General features: G+C 58.9%; 2 protein-coding genes across 3 annotated transcripts in view; both read left to right on the forward strand.

Moving 5' to 3' along the window:
* Positions 1-1,403, forward strand: part of chd8 (chromodomain helicase DNA binding protein 8) — a 42,707-nt gene extending 41,304 nt beyond the window's left edge. Inside the window, exon 39 of the mRNA XM_069188690.1 lies at positions 169-1,403. Within this exon, the coding sequence (XP_069044791.1) occupies positions 169-597 (429 nt within the window). The 3' untranslated portion in view covers positions 598-1,403. The remainder of the gene's footprint in view (positions 1-168) is intronic.
* A 3,041-nt stretch (positions 1,404-4,444) lies between these two features.
* On the forward strand, positions 4,445-14,735 carry lpcat4 (lysophosphatidylcholine acyltransferase 4). Of its 2 annotated transcripts, none has more exons than XR_011189391.1 (14): positions 4,445-5,809; positions 5,884-6,026; positions 7,450-7,670; positions 8,007-8,119; positions 8,254-8,314; positions 9,069-9,127; positions 9,683-9,717; positions 9,962-10,016; positions 10,102-10,184; positions 10,896-11,021; positions 11,593-11,740; positions 12,783-12,881; positions 13,214-13,727; positions 14,352-14,440. XR_011189391.1 is itself a non-coding variant. In XM_069188712.1 (14 exons), exons 1-14 carry the CDS (start codon positions 5,639-5,641, stop codon positions 14,531-14,533), a joined length of 1,638 nt encoding a protein of 545 aa, XP_069044813.1. In that variant the 5' UTR covers positions 4,450-5,638; the 3' UTR covers positions 14,534-14,735. The 2 variants fall into 2 exon arrangements, 1 of the variants encoding a protein (XP_069044813.1); XM_069188712.1 differs by having other exon boundaries at positions 4,450-5,809; positions 13,214-13,355; positions 14,352-14,735.
* Positions 14,736-16,091: the final 1,356 nt, after the last annotated feature.

Consider the following 16,091-nt stretch of genomic DNA (forward strand, 5'->3'; position numbering starts at 1 on the left):
TCAGTGTGTCTGTATGAACCCCTCTCTCTCAGTGCAGTGTTAATGTACTGGAGTGTCCAGTCAGTCAGTGTGTCTGTATGAACCCCTCTCTCTCAGTGCAGTGTTAATGTACTGGAGTGTCCAGTCTGTCAGTGTGTCTGTATTAACCCCCCTCTCTCTCTCTCTCAGGGGTATCTCCCAGTGTCCATGTTTGACAGGATTCTCACCGAGGACATTAAGAAACCGGGGCGCCGCCCCCGGCACTCCCAGCAGGGCTTGGCCGAATCCGCAGCCTCGATTAAACTGGAGCCTCAGGTGGGGAGCCCCCTCCTCGGCGGCGTGGCGCTGTCCGGGGAGCCCCTGGTCCCGGGGGTGGGCCGGGGGGAGGAGGGCGGGGACTCGTTTGGCGACCTCACTTCCCCCCACTTCCCCACGCACTTCCTGCAGCCCGCCTTCGAGGTGAAGCTGGAGGCGGAGCTGGGGGAGGGCGGGACCCTGGAGATTGACGGCGGGGACAGCCTCTCGCAGGGCTACGACAGCTCGGACAGGGAGGCCGCCCTGCTGGAGGACCCCATGATGCCCAAAAACACAGACACCTCCTCCAGCGCCGAGGATTGACCAAAACCCTCCCTTCCGCTATCCGGGGCGTCATCGCTGTTTGTCTTTCGTTTTGTATGGACCGATCAATTACGGCCGGGTCGCGCCTCACGTTTTCAGTTGAAGTTTCTCGTCGTTTTATATCTTAACGGGTTTTTTTTTTTGTTTTTTTTTGTCAATTGGTTTTTGTTTTTGTCGGTGGGAGAGGGGTGTGGCGGGGTGCCTCCGGCGCCGTCTGTCCGGCCGCTGCCCTCTTCCCTGGGGTCGGTCCGGTCCGGTTCCGGGCGGGGAGCTCCCCCGGGCATTCCTCTCAAACAGGACTTGAAGCAACAATAGAGAACCGAGCTCCCCGCGCGGGCCGGGCCGGGCCGGAGGGAGGGGCGCGGGCCCAGCCGCAGAGCCGTCTCCTCTCTGTCCCTGCGGGGGTTGTTTTGGAAATAAAAGTAGTTTTGGGGATCAGTGCTGCCGTAGTTACTGCCGTCTGCTCTGTCTGGGGGGCGGGGGGGGGTGGGGAGGGGGGCTTGTTGCTCTCTCACCGAGCGGGGTGGAGTTTTGGGGGCCCGGCTCTCGTGGGGGGGGGGCTCCCTCAGGGAAGTCTGTGTGAGAGGGCCCCCCCGCTGGGTCCTGGGACCGGAGCGGACTCTCGCGCCCCTGGGTGGGGGGGCAGGTCGGCCAGGCTGCTGGAAGGTGGTCAGATTGGGGGGGGCGGGGGGAGTCGGGGGGGCCTGTATGTATTATATTCTGTAGAGATGCGAAACTGCCTGCGAATTGTCTCTCCACGTGTGTGACTCCCGACCACAGAAACCTATAAACACGATCTGCAGAGACGCCTCCTGTTCTTCTTGTCCGACCGGCTGTGGGCACAGGAGCTGCAGTGAGGGGCTGCTGTCCTGTCCAGGGTGTGTGTGTGTGTGTGTGTGTCCTGTGAGGGGCTGCTGTCCTGTTCAGGGTGTGTGTGTGTCCTGTGAGGGGCTGCTGTCCTGTCCAGGGTGTGTGTGTGTCCTGTGAGGGGCTGCTGTCCTGTCCAGGGTGTGTGTGTGTCTGTGTGTGTGTGTGTCCTGTGAGGGGCTGCTGTCCTGTCCAGGGTGTGTGTGTGTGTCCTGTGAGGGGCTGCTGTCCTGTCCAGGGTGTGTGTGTCGTGTCCTGTCCAGTCCCGGAGGGGCTCAGGATCTGTGCCTGTGGCTGGGAGGTTGCCGGTTCGAATCCTACGGCCGGCAGAGGAATCCTACTCCGCTGGGCCCCTGAGCGAGGCCCTGAACCCCAGCTGCTCCAGGGGTGCTGTATCAATGTCTGACCCTGCGCTCTGACCCCCAGCTTCTCTCCCTGTCTGTGTGTCTCCTGGAGAGCAAGCTGGGGTCTGAGAAAAGACACATTCCTGATGAAAGAGACTGTACAGGGACAGGAAAGTGATGTTATGGGCCAGGGTCCTGTCCAAGCTCTACCCTGCCTGGTGCTTGATGGGATCGGGGACGCTGGTCTGGGTGAACAGGAGTATCAGCCCGTTGCCTCAGCAGTGTGAGACGCTGGGACTGGGCTCCTGGCCCGTTCTCCCAGTTTCCCTGCCATGCGGTCGGACGGGTTTCTCCAGCAGGACGAGTCGGGTCAGCTCGCTGTGGGGGCGGGGCTCAGAACAGACTCTCAGCCCCTCTCCCCCAGTGGGGAGGGTGTCTTCCTGCCCTTCCTGCAGAGCCCAGCTGTGGGATCTGTCACAGGTGCAGGTGGGGAGTGAGTGTTGGACCGATGGCTCCCCCGGAGTAGCACTGAGCGTCCTGCTTCAGGGGGTGTCCAGTCCTCGTCCTGCAGGGGGCGCTGTTTCTGCATGCAGGTTTCCCAGGACTGGGACTGGACAGCCCTGCTGCAGACACACTGACCCCTCCAGTACCGTGACTGGACAGCCCTTCAGCAGACACACACTGACCCCTCCAGGACCGGGACTGGACAGCCCTTCAGCAGACACACACACACTGACCCCTCCACGACCAGGACTGGACAGCCCTGCAGCAGACACACACTGACTGACCCCTCCAGGACTGGGACTGGACAGCCCTGCAGCAGACACACTGACTGACCCCTCCAGGACTGGGACTGGACAGCCCTGCAGCAGACACACTGACTGACCCCTCCGGGACCGGGACTGGACAGCCCTGCTGCAGACACACACACACACTGACCCCTCCGGGACCGGGACTGGACAGCCCTGCTGCAGACACACACACACTGACTGACCCCTTCAGGACCAGGACTGGACAGCCCTGCAGCAGAAACACTGACTGACCCCTCCAGGACCGGGACTGGACAGCCCTGCTGCAGACACACTGACTGACTGACCCCTCCAGGACTGGGACTGGACAGCCCTGCAGCAGACACACACACACACTGACCCCTCCAGGACTGGGACTGGACAGCCCTGCAGCAGAAACACTGACTGACCCCTCCAGGACTGGGACTGGACAGCCCTGCTGCAGACACACACACTGACCCCTCCAGGACCTGGACTGGACAGCCCTGCTGCAGACACACTGACTGACTGACCCCTCCAGGACTGGGACTGGACAGCCCTGCAGCAGACACACACACTGACCCCTCTGTGACTGGATATCTCTGTCCCATGTTAGCTCAGACCAGAGTTGGCTTTTCTTGTCTCTTCCATCACAGGCTGTTACAGGTCTTTGTCCCTGCTGGTGAACTAGTCCCCGAGTTGATGCTTAATTGTTAAATAGGCCCGGGGGCTTAATCTCGTAGTGATAAATTGGCATCAGCTGGAGCAAAGACCTGGCCTGGATCCCTTCCTGGCCCGGACTCACTTGGTGTTCTGCTGCTCTACAGCGGCGTTGTGTGGCTCCAGTCCAGGAGCGAGAAACCTCCTTCGGGTTTTCCTGCTGACTCCGTTACCTTCTTGATCTCATTAATTGCTTAATTGGAGGAGCTGAGGTCTCATGTGCTCATGACAGCAGGCCTGGGGTGCTGTCCGTGTGGAGTCTGCACGTTCCCCAGGGTCTGCGGGGGTTCCCTGCAGGTGCCCCAGTTTCCTCCCGCAGTCCAAACCCCTGCTGGTGCGTTAATTGTCTTCTGGGAAAACTGGCCCTGGTGTGATTTTATTTTCCATTTTTATGAACTTTTTCTTTTCACAAATAAATACCGATGATCACAACACACCCTGCTTGACATTAATATATATACTTAAAACGGTCTATATGAACACCTCTCATTAAGTTTAGACAAGGTAACAGTTACATCATAATTTATCTTGTTCAGGTGCTTTCCGCCCCCAAGTCATTTCTCATCACTTCCAAATCAGGACAAATCCCAATGTCTTACCTGCCTGTGTGTGTGTGTCCTGTCCTGTCCAGGGTGTGTGTGTCCTGTGAGGGGCTGGTGTCCTGTCCAGGGTGTGTGTGTCCTGTGATGGGCTGGTGTCCTGTCCAGGGTGTGTGTGTGTGTCCTGTGATGGGCTGTTGTCCTGTCCAGGGTGTGTGTGTGTCCTGTGAGGGGCTGGTGTCCTGTCCAGGGTGTGTGTGTGTGTGTCCTGTGAGGGGCTGGCGTCCTGTCCAGGGTGTGTGTGTGTGTGTGTGTCCTGTGATGGGCTGGTGTCCTGTCCAGGGTGTGTGTGTGTGTCCTGTGAGGGGCTGGTGTCCTGTCCAGGGTGTGTGTGTGTGTGTGACCTGTCCAGGGGTAGACTGAACTGGGTAAGATGGTCAGTGAGCGGAGGGACGGGAGAACTGCGGTCACCCCTCGCTCCAGCTGGAAACACGAGGACACGATGACGCTCACCCGCGCTGACCCCCCCCCACTCCCGCGGGGCACCTGCTCGCGACGCGGGTGGTGCCGCATCTGTTGCCCCGGTGACTCAGCGAGACTGTGACGTCGCTCCGGCACGCGATAACCGCCACTTGCTGCGCGCACCGGCTGGCCGGGGGAGCGGGTCCGAGCCGGAGCCGGGGGCGGGCGGGTGTGAGCCGGGGTGTGTCGGGCTGACTCAGACACGGAAAGACCGTGTGTGGAAGGACGGGGCGGCCGGAAGAGCCGGTCGGCGCACAGAAGGAATCTCGGCGTCTTCGAAACAAGTGCTGCTGTTTTAATACCAGTCATCCCGGTGAGTCCAGCCCCAAAGGGACAGGACAGCCCCAGAGACAGACCTGCACTGCTGACAGGAGAGGGACACTGAGGGACAGTCCAACCCCAGAGACAGACCTGCATTCCGGACAGGAGAGGGACACTGAGGGACAGTCCAACCCCAGAGACAGACCTGCACTCCGGACAGGAGAGGGACACCGAGGGACAGACCTGTCCCAGAGACACACCGGACAGGAGAGGGGAAACTGAGGGACAGTCCAGCCCCAGAGACACACCGGACAGGAGAGGGACACTGAGGGACAGACCAGCCCCAGAGACACACCGGACAGGAGAGGGACACTAAGGGACAGTCCAGCCCCAGAGACAGACCTGCACTCCTGACAGGAGAGGGACACTGAGGGACAGTCCAACCCCAGAGACAGACCTGCATTCCGGACAGGAGAGGGACACTGAGGGACAGTCCAACCCCAGAGACAGACCTGCATTCCGGACAGGAGAGGGACACTGAGGGACAGTCCAACCCCAGAGACAGACCTGCACTCCGGACAGGAGAGGGACACCGAGGGACAGACCTGTCCCAGAGACACACCGGACAGGAGAGGGACACTGAGGGACAGACCAGCCCCAGAGACACACCGGACAGGAGAGGGACACTAAGGGACAGTCCAGCCCCAGAGACAGACCTGCACTCCTGACAGGAGAGGGACACTGAGGGACAGTCCAGGGTCTGTCCACACACCGGACAGGAGAGGGTCACCGAGGGACGGACCTGCACTGCGGACAGGAGAGGGACACCGAGGGACAGTCCAGCCCCAGAGACAGACCTGCACTGCGGACAGGAGAGGGACACCGAGGGACAGTCCAGCCCCAGAGACACACCTGTGCCTCTCGCCGGTGGTTTGAGTTTCTCTCTCGGCTCGGGGGGGCAGGCGGGTCTCGGTTACTGTTTACAAACTAGAAACTTTCTGCCCGGCCGGCCGGCGTCGCCATGGAGACGGGGAACGCCGGCGCCGCGGCCAGAGCAGAGGCGAGGAAGAGGAGGAGGAGCGGGCAGGAGGAAGAAGACGGCCCGCGGGGGGAGACGGACACGGACGCGCCACGCAGGACGGCCAGCCCGTTCGCACACGAGCTCCGGCTGACGCCGGCGCGGCGGCTGCAGGTAACGCCTCTCTCTCGCCTCCGCCGCGTCTCCGCTCCGGCCCGCCGGCCGTAACGCTGCGCCTCCGCCCACAGGTGGCGCTGCTGGGCGCCGTGCTGGTGCCCCTGCGTGTGGCGGCGGCGGCCCTGGTCCTCCTGCTGCTCTGGCCGGTCGCCTGGCTGAGAGTCGCTGGACTGTCCCCCCGGCAGCGGGAGCAGCGCATCACGGGCTGGAGGAGGTAGAGTCAGCTCCTGGACTGTATAACCTCTCAGTGCAGTGTTAATGTACTGGAGTGTCCAGTCAGTCAGTGTGTCTGTATGAACCCCTCTCTCTCAGTGCAGTGTTGATGTACTGGAGTGTCCAGTCAGTCAGTGTGTCTGTATGAACCCCTCTCTCTCAGTGCAGTGTTAATGTACTGGAGTGTCCAGTCAGTCAGTGTGTCTGTATGAACCCCTCTCTCTCAGTGCAGTGTTAATGTACTGGAGTGTCCAGTCAGTCAGTGTGTCTGTATGAACCCCTCTCTCTCAGTGCAGTGTTAATGTACTGGAGTGTCCAGTCAGTCAGTGTGTCTGTATGAACCCCTCTCTCTCAGTGCAGTGTTAATGTACTGGAGTGTCCAGTCAGTCAGTGTGTCTGTATGAACCCCTCTCTCTCAGTGCAGTGTTAATGGACTGGAGTGTCCAGTCGGTCAGTGTGTCTGTATGAACCCCTCTCTCTCAGTGCAGTGTTAATGGACTGGAGTGTCCAGTCGGTCAGTGTGTCTGTATGAACCCCTCTCTCTCAGTGCAGTGTTAATGGACTGGAGTGTCCAGTCGGTCAGTGTGTCTGTATGAACCCCTCTCTCTCAGTGCAGTGTTAATGTACTGGAGTGTCCAGTCGGTCAGTGTGTCTGTATGAACCCCTCTCTCTCAGTGCAGTGTTAATGTACTGGAGTGTCCAGTCAGTGTGTCTGTATGAACCCCTCTCTCTCAGTGCAGTGTTAATGTACTGGAGTGTCCAGTCAGTCAGTGTGTCTGTATGAACCCCTCTCTCTCAGTGCAGTGTTAATGTACTGGAGTGTCCAGTCAGTCAGTGTGTCTGTATGAACCCCTCTCTCTCAGTGCAGTGTTAATGGACTGGAGTGTCCAGTCGGTCAGTGTGTCTGTATGAACCCCTCTCTCTCAGTGCAGTGTTAATGTACTGGAGTGTCCAGTCGGTCAGTGTGTCTGTATGAACCCCTCTCTCTCAGTGCAGTGTTAATGTACTGGAGTGTCCAGTCAGTGTGTCTGTATGAACCCCTCTCTCTCAGTGCAGTGTTAATGTACTGGAGTGTCCAGTCAGTCAGTGTGTCTGTATGAACCCCTCTCTCTCAGTGCAGTGTTAATGTACTGGAGTGTCCAGTCAGTCAGTGTGTCTGTATGAACCCCTCTCTCTCAGTGCAGTGTTAATGTACTGGAGTGTCCAGTCAGTCAGTGTGTCTGTATGAACCCCTCTCTCTCAGTGCAGTGTTAATGTACTGGAGTGTCCAGTCAGTCAGTGTGTCTGTATGAACCCCTCTCTCTCAGTGCAGTGTTCATGTACTGGAGTGTCCAGTCAGTCAGTGTGTCTGTATGAACCTCTCTCTCTCTCTCTCTCTCTCTCTCTCTCTCTCTCTCTCTCTCTCTCTCTCTCTCTCTGTCTAGTTGGCTGCTCCACCACATTGTACTTTTCCTGAGCCGTGCTGTCTTCTTCACCCTGGGCTTCCTGTGGATCAGGGTCAAAGGTCAGAGGGCACGACCCCAGGATGCTCCTCTGTTAGCTGTCGCCCCTCACAGCAGCTTCCTGGACACCTTGGTCCTGGTGGCCACTGACCTGCCCACAGTGGTGTCTCGGTCAGAGAACCTCAGCCTGCCAGTGATAGGAGGTGAGACAGGAGGAGGGGGCAGGGAAAGGAGACAGGAGAGTCGGAGTGGGTGTGTCTGCAGACAGAGTCCACACCTTCCTCCTTCTTGAGCTTGAGTGCACTTTATTGGAGCTACGAGTTAAACAACTTTCAGCATCATTCCATAGAGGTCAAACTCGCTAAACAGCATGGTGAGGAGCACCTACAGTACCTGTCAGTCTGGGCTTTCAGAGTGTCCATCTTCTGATCACTCCCAGTGCAGTGTTAATGTACTGGTGTGTCCAGTCAGTCAGTGTCTCTGTATGAACCCCTCTCTCCCTCTCTCTCTCTCTCTCTCTCTCTCTCTCTCTCTCTCAGCTCTGTTGCAGTTTAATCAGTCTCTCCTTGTTTCCCGCCACGATCCGTCGTCCCGTCGGAGGTGTGTGGAGCAGCTGACCCACAGGCTGACCTCCCAGGGCGCCTGGCCACAGGTGTGTGTGTGTGTGTGTGTGTGTGTGTGTGTGTGTGTAAGCCCTCAAACTGTTCGCTCGCAGTGTCTCCCGACGCGCAGGGCCGCAGGCGGGAGTCTTACCCTCTCCCCCCTCCTGCCCCGTCTGTCTGCCAGGTGTTGATCTTCCCCGAGGGCACCACCACCAGCGGCAGGGCTCTGCTCCGGTTCAAGCCCGGTGAGTGTCCGCGCTCCTCTCAGCACAGCGGAGGGCCTGGGGGCGAGGGACTGGGCTCCCGGGCGAGACTGGAGACTGGAGCTCCTTCTGGGCGGAGCTTGCGTGTTCCTTCTGTGCTCCTTGCAGCTCTGGGGTCCTGGGTTTTCTGCTGCGATAGGGCATCACCTGTGCGGAGTTTGCATGCTCTTCCCCCACCTGTCCTCCACCTGTCCTCCAGGTGCTTTCCTCTTGTCCTCCCAGCTGCTGGCGGGATCTGGCTGGGGTAGCTAGTGTCTCTGAAGCCTGCCTGCCTGCCTGCCTGCCTGCTGTGGTGTGGTGTGTTGTACTGTACTGTGGTGAACTGTGGTGTAATGTACTGTACTGTGGTGTACTGTACTGTGGTGTGTTGTACTGTCCTGTACTGTACTGTGGTGTAATGTACTGTACTGTGGTGTGGTGTGTTGTACTGTTGTGTGGTGTGTTGTACTGTACTGTGGTGTACTGTGGTGTACTGTACTGTGGTGTACTGTGGTGTACTGTACTGTGGTGTACTGTACTGTGGTGTGTTGTACTGTCCTGTACTGTGGTGTAATGTACTGTACTGTGGTGTGGTGTGTTGTACTGTACTGTGGTGTGCTGTGGTGTACTGTACTGTGGTGTGTTGTACTGTGTTTTATTTTATTGTGGTGTGGTGTGCTGTGGTGTATTGTGTTGTACTTTATTGTGGTGTGGTGTGTTGTGCTGTGTTGATGTTGATTTCCTCTGTGTGTTTTAGGGGCGTTTGTTGCTGGTGTCCCTGTCCAGCCAGTTCTGCTACACTACCCCAATCAACTGGTGAGGCCCTTTCAGGGGAATCATGGGACAGCTGGCTGAGGAGGATGATGATGATGAAGGAGTGTTGGTCTGACGTGCTGGCTGAGTGACACTGAGAGATGATGATGATGATGATGATGATGAAGGAGTGTCAGTCTGACGTGCTAGCTGAGTGACACTGAGAGATGATGATGATGATGATGAAGGAGTGTCAGTCTGACGTGCTAGCTGAGTGACACTGAGAGATGATGATGATGATGATGAAAGGGTTTCAGTCTGACGTGCTGGCTGAGTGACACTGAGAGATGATGATGATGATGATGATGAAGGAGTGAGTGACGTGCTGGCTGAGTGACACTGATCGATGATGATGATGATGATGATGATGATGAAGGAGTGTCAGTCTGACGTGCTGGCTGAGTGACACTGAGAGATGATGATGATGATGAAGGAGTGTCAGTCTGACGTGCTGGCTGAGTGTTTCCAGGCGGTCAGCCTGCAGACCAGCTTGCCCTGTCAGTGTCCAGCCCCTGCATGACCTGTCCTGGACTGACCCCTGTGTTGTCTTGCCTGCAGGACACAGTGAGGTGGACGTGGAAGGGGCTGAGTTGGTGAGTGCTGGGAGAGCTCCTGTGGTCTGTGGTCTCCTGTGGGCTCTTGTAGACTCCAGTGGGCTCCTGCGGGCTCCTGCGGGCTCCTGCGGGCTCCAGTGGGCTCCTGCGGGCTCCTGTAGACTCCATTGGGCTCCTGTAGGCTCCTGCGGGCTCCTGTAGGCTCCTGTAGACTCCAGTGGGCTCCTGTAGACTCCTGTAGCACACGCCCTCTGTCATGTTAACTGCTGTGCTCTCCTTGCAGGACCCAGGTCATGTGGTACACGGCCTCTCAGCTCTACACCAACGTCACAGTGGAGGTAAACCCCCCCTTCACTTGGTCTTCCTCCCTCCCGCCTAGCCCCGCCCCCCTCAACACACCTCCTCTCTCCCTGTTGGCTGCAGTTCCTGCCTGTCTACACCCCCTCGCAGGAAGAGCGGGAGAGCCCCGCCCTCTTCGCGGACAACGTGCGGAAGGTCATGGCCAGGTGAGTGGCCGCGGGGCGCGTGGGCTGACCTGGGATTGAAGCGTCTTGGGCTCGGTCTGCGTCCGGAGCTCTTAACAGAGCCTCTGAGCCTCACTATCGCTCTGGTGCAGGACCCGCAGGCCCGGGGCTTCACGCTAAATTTAAGAACGTAAAGCAATACCCAAACATCCTCCTTCCTAGTTGCCAATTGATCAAGGAGCTCACTAATCCAGGGTATCGGCTTCAACAACATGGCCGGGGAGCTTGTTCCCCACCCCCACCACTCTCTGTGTAAAGAGCCTCCTGTCCTGACTGGAGGAGCTCACCCAGCTGTGTCCTGAGAGAAGCCAGGGTATCGGCTTCAACAACAGGGCTGGGCAGCTTGTTCCCCACCCCCGCCACTCTCTGTGTAAAGAGTCTCCTGTCCTGACTGGAGGATCTCATCCAGCTGTGTCTGGAGAGAAGCCAGGGTATTGGCTTCAACAATATGGCCGGGCAGCTTGTTCCCCACCCCCACCACTCTCTGTGTAAAGAGTCTCCTGCCCTAACTGGAGGATCTCGCCCAGCTGTGTCTGGAGAGAAGCCGGAGAGTGGGAGAAGGAGCTGTACCAGCAGTGGGGACGAGTGGGCGAACCCAGACCTCTCCAGTGGTGTTTGATACTGTGTGAAGGGGTGACCACAAGACCTTCACTCTCACCCCTGTGTTACTTGCTGTGCTCCCTCTCTGCACAGAGCGCTTGGGGTTCCTGCCACGGAGTTCGTGATTGAGGGGAGCACGCCGGTGACCCGAGTAGGGTATCTCAGCCTGCCCTTCGAACCTCCAGCCAGAGAAGCACTTGACATTCTGGCACAGAGATGGTGAGTATTGAGAGCTGAACTATACTGTCTGTATGAACCCCTCTCTCTCAGTGCAGTGTTAATGTACTGGAGTGTCCAGTCAGTCAGTGTGTCTGTATGAACCCCTCTCTCTCAGTGCAGTGTTAATGTACTGGAGTGTCCAGTCAGTCAGTGTGTCTGTATGAACCCCTCTCTCTCAGTGCAGTGTTAATGTACTGGAGTGTCCAGTCAGTCAGTGTGTCTGTATGAACCCCTCTCTCTCAGTGCAGTGTTAATGTACTGGAGTGTCCAGTCAGTCAGTGTGTCTGTATGAACCCCTCTCTCTCAGTGCAGTGTTAATGTACTGGAGTGTCCAGTCAGTCAGTGTGTCTGTATGAACCCCTCTCTCTCAGTGCAGTGTTCATGTACTGGAGTGTCCAGTCAGTCAGTGTGTCTGTATGAACCCCTCTCTCTCAGTGCAGTGTTAATGGACTGGAGTGTCCAGTCAGTCAGTGTGTCTGTATTAACCCCTCTCTCTCAGTGCAGTGTTAATGGACTGGAGTGTCCAGTCAGTCAGTGTGTCTGTATTAACCCCTCTCTCTCTGATGGTCAGTGATGAAGGTGCTCAGGCTGTTTTTGAGGACTTGATTGAGAGATGCCAATCAGAGGATGAGAGGATGGTCAATGTGGATCAGCTGACCTCTCTTCTCAGAGTGATGGACAGACAAGCAGCTCAGCATATTTTCACATTGTACACACAGGTACTCTGTGTGTCAGAACCACACTGTGTGTGTGTGTGCTGGTCTGTAGTAGCTAGGATCTGTGTCTGTGCCCGTGCTCTGTGCTATGTGTGTGCTGTACCCGTGCTGTCTGTGTTCTGTGTGTGTGAGTGCTGTGCTTGTGCTCTGTGTCTGTGTGTGTGTGCTGTGCCTGTGCTCTGTGTCTGTGTGTGAGTGCTGTGCCTGTGCTCTGTGTCTGTGTGTGTGTGCTGTGCCTGTGCTCTGTGTCTGTGTGTGAGTGCTGTGCTTGTGCTCTGTGTCTGTGTGTGTGTGCTGTGCCTGTGCTCTGTGTCTGTGTGTGTGTGCTGTGCCTGTGCTCTGTGTCTGTGTGTGAGTGCTGTGCCTGTGCTCTGTGTCTGTGTGTGAGTGCTGTGCCTGTGCTCTGTGTCTGTGTGTGTGTGCTGTGCCTGTGCTCTGTGTCTGTGTGTGAGTGCTGTGCCTGTGCTGTGTCTGTGTGTGTGTGCTGTTCTCTGTGTATGTGTGCTGTGCCTGTGCTCTGTGTCTATGTGTGAGTGCTGTGCCTGTGCTCTGTGTCTATGTGTGAGTGCTGTGCCTGTGCTCTGTGTCTGTGTTTGAGTGCTGTGCCTGTGCTCTGTGTCTGTGTGTGTGTGCTGGGCCTGTGCTCTGTGTCTGTGTGTGAGTGCTGTGCCTGTGCTCTGTGTCTGTGTGTGTGTGCTGTTCTCTGTGTATGTGTGCTGTGCCTGTGCTCTGTGTCTGTGTGTGAGTGCTGTGCCTGTGCTCTGTGTGTGTGTGCTGTGCCTGTGCTCTGTCTGTGTGTGTGAGTGCTGTGCCTGTGCTCTGTGTCTGCGTGTGTGAGTGCTGTGCCTGTGCTCTGTGTCTGTGTGTGTGTGCTGTGCCTGTGCTCTGTGTCTGTGTCTGTGCTCTGTGTCTGTGCGTGTGTGCTGTGCCTGTGCTCTGTGACTGTGTGTGTGTCCTCCTCACTGTCTTCACTCTGAGTCCTGCTGCTCGTGTGTGTTTTCAGTTGTGTAGGAACAGGTTTCTCTGACAGTGCTGTGTGTTCCAGGGGAAAGACAGTCTGCTGGACCTGAGGCAGCTGGCTGTGAGTCTGGCTGCAGTCACTGACCTCTGGCCCAGAGAGAGACTCATCCACACTGCCTTCACTGTGAGTCCTGCTGTGTGTGTGTGTGTGTGTGTGTGTGTGTGTGTGTGTGTGTGTGTGTGTGAGAGAGAGAGAGTCAGGACACAGTCACTGACCTCTGTCCCAGAGAGCGACTCATCCACACTGCCTTCACTGTGAGTCCTGCTGTGTGTGTGTGTGTGTGTCCCACGCTCAGTATTGGAGTCACTAGCCCGTTAGCTCAGCCTTTCTCTCTTGTGTGTGTTCGACCTAGCGCAGTGCTTCAGATGTAGTCTCCAGCCTTTGTGTCTATGGGACAGTTCTGTCTCCAGCTAGCGGCTGGCACCCCATGACCGCTGTGTGTCTGTGTGTTGCAGCTGTACGACAGCGGGGGAAAGGGCTGGGTGAGCGAGCAGGAGTTTTCTGGCCTGCTGGGGGCGCTGGTGGGCTGGCCCCAGCTCCACGCTGCCCGTCTGTACGCTGAGAGCTGCTCGGGGAGCCCTGGACAGCTGACCCTGCGTGAGTCTCGCGCCCCGGTTCCTGCTGCTGGCCTTGGAACAGGAGAGCAGCCGAGCATGATGGGAGGCCATTCAGCCTGAATGAGTTACTGGCTAATTGATCCCAGGGTCTCACCTTAAGAGGAGCCAGGGTATCGGCTTCAACTGCATGGCTGGGCGGCTTGTTCCCCACCTCCACCCCCTTCTGTGTAAAGAAGAGTCTCCTGTCCTGACTGGAGGGTCTCACCCAGCTGTGTCTGGAGAGAAGCCAGGGTATCGGCTTCAACAGCATGGCTGGGCGGCTTGTTCCCCACCCCCACCCCCCTCTGTGTAAAGAAGAGCCTCCTGTCCTGACTGGAGGAGCTCACCCAGCTGTGTCTGGAGAGGAGCCAAGGTATCGGCTTCAACAGCATGGCTGGGCAGCTTGTTCCCCACCCCCACCCCCCTCTGTGTAAAGAAGAAGCTTGTTCCCCACCCCCACCCCCACCCCCCTCTGTGTAAAGAAGAAGCTTGTTCCCCACCCCCACCCCCCTCTGTGTAAAGAAGAGCCTCCTGTCCTGACTGGAGGATCTCACCCAGCTGTGTCTGGAGAGGAGCCAGGGTATCGGCTTCAACAGCATGGCTGGGCGGCTTGTTCCCCACCCCCACCACCCTCTGTGTACAGAAGAGCCTCCTGTCCTGACTGGAGGGTCTCACCCAGCTGTGTCTGGAGAGGAGCCAGGGTATCGGCTTCAACAACATGGCTGGGCAGCTTGTTCCCCACCCCCACCCCCCTCTGTGTAACGAAGGGCCTCCTGTCCTGACTGGAGGATTTATCTAGCTGCTCATCTGATTTCAGAGCCGCAGTATTTTTTTATAACATGGTGAGCAGAACTGTAAGCTCTCTTATCCTTATCCTCTTATCCTGTTCTGACATGCTTTGATTTCAGTTCTGCGCTCACCACGCAGCCCGTCAGTTGCAGGGGGTGGAGGGGTGTTGCGCTGTATTAATTCCAAGCTTTATCCTCTGTCTGTACAGGCGACCTGCAGCGGTTATTGACATCCCACCCAGCCTATCGGAGACTGTTTCCTGAATACCTCAGGCCAGGAGAGGTGGGGCGAAAGGAGACCACGCCCCTGACCAGTGGGGGGCCGCCACGCCCCAGAAAGGGCGGGGCTACTCACCAGCACCACGCCCAGTGGAACCCTCTCATCCAATGAGAAGGCAGACTAAGCCCGAGGGTGCCCTTATTTGGGCAGGGGGCGGGGCAAAGGGCAGCGCTGTGAGGAATCAGCACTGGCTCCTTGGCCGCTGCACAGGCAGTCCTGCGGCAGAGCCGGCGAGTTCGGACCCGGGTGAGCGGAGGGGCTGCAGCGGGACTCTGGGTGGGGGTGGGGGTTAATAAAACTCTGCCAAGAGAAACGGCTGTGTCCTTCCAGACGGTTTATTGCTCTGCTCCTCGGCGGCGTCTCCCCGTCTTCTGACTCCCCCTCTTCCCTGCCGCTGCCCGCCGGGCGCCCCCCCCTCTGCCCGAGGCCCCGCGACCCCTGACCTTCTCGCCCCCTCGCTCCCTGCGTCTCAGGGGTGGGGGCGCCCCCGGACTGCGCCTCTCCACCCGGCCGGCTGGTGCCCCCCCTGTCCCCCCCGCCCGCCGGGCCCGTCTGTGGCCCCCGGAGAGCCGCGTCCGCTTGGCGGGAACTAGGGGGCTGCCCCCCTCGCGCCCCTGCGTCCGCTTCCCTGCCCCCCCGCGGGCCCCCTGCCCCCGGCCCCTGGCCCCCCCTGTCTCTCTCCCCCGGCTCACCCCTGCCCCCTCACACAGCGCCCGCCTCCTCTCCCTGCTCCCGCCTCCTCTCGGCGCCTCCTGCCCCCCTCTCCCACCCTGCTCCTGCCCCCCTCTCCCGCCCTGCTCCTGTCCCCCTCTCTCACCCTGCTCCTGTCCCCCTCTCCCGCCCTGTCCCCCTCTCTCACCCTGCTCCTGTCCCCCTCTCTCCCTGTCCCCCTCTCCCGCCCTGTCCCCTCTCTCCCCTCTCCCGCTCCCTCCCCCCGCTCCTGCCCCTCCCTCTCTCTCTCCCTTCTCTCCCCCCCCCTCTCTCACCCTGCTCCCGTCTCCCTCTCCCACCCTGCTCCTGCCCCCCTTTCTCACCCTGCTCCCGTCTCCCTCTCCCACCCTGCTCCTGCCCCCCTCTCCCACCCTGCTCCTGTCTCCCTCTCTCACCCTGCCCCCCTCTCTCACCCTGCTCCCGTCTCCCTCTCTCACCCTGCCCCCCTCTCTCACCCTGCTCCTGTCTCCCTCTCTCACCCTGCCCCCCTCTCCCACCCTGCTCCCGTCTCCCTCTCCCACCCTGCTCCTGCCCCCCTCTCCCACCCTGCTCCTGTCTCCCTCTCTCACCCTGCCCCCCTCTCCCACCCTGCTCCCGTCTCCCTCTCCCACCCTGCTCCTGCCCCCCTCTCCCACCCTGCTCCTGTCTCCCTCTCTCACCCTGCCCCCCTCTCCCACCCTGCTCCTGTCTCCCTCTCTCACCCTGCCCCCCTCTCCCACCCTGCTCCTGCCCCCCTCTCCCACCCTGCTCCTGTCTCCCTCTCTCACCCTGCCCCCCTCTCTCACCCTGCTCCTGTCTCCCTCTCTCACCCTGCCCCCCTCTCCCGCCCTGCTCCCGTCTCCCTCTCCCACCCTGCTCCTGCCCCACTCTCTCACCCTGCCCCCCTCTCCCACCCTGCTCCTGTCCCCCTCTCCCACCCTGCTCCTGCCCCCCTCTCCCGCCCTGCTCTGGCCCTCCC

Source organism: Lepisosteus oculatus, chromosome 4 (assembly GCF_040954835.1).
Source record: "Lepisosteus oculatus isolate fLepOcu1 chromosome 4, fLepOcu1.hap2, whole genome shotgun sequence".
Taxonomy (NCBI): Eukaryota; Metazoa; Chordata; class Actinopteri; order Semionotiformes; family Lepisosteidae; genus Lepisosteus; species Lepisosteus oculatus.

Coding starts and splice junctions, on each gene's coding strand:
- lpcat4 (XM_069188712.1), top strand. CDS start 5,639: ATGGAGACGGGGAACGCCGGCGCCGCGGCCAGAGCAGAGGCGAGGAAG. Junction 9,128..9,682: donor TACACTACCCCAATCAACTG/GTGAGGCCCTTT, acceptor TCTTGCCTGCAG/GACACAGTGAGGTGGACGTG. Junction 10,185..10,895: donor GTGCGGAAGGTCATGGCCAG/GTGAGTGGCCGC, acceptor CTCTCTGCACAG/AGCGCTTGGGGTTCCTGCCA.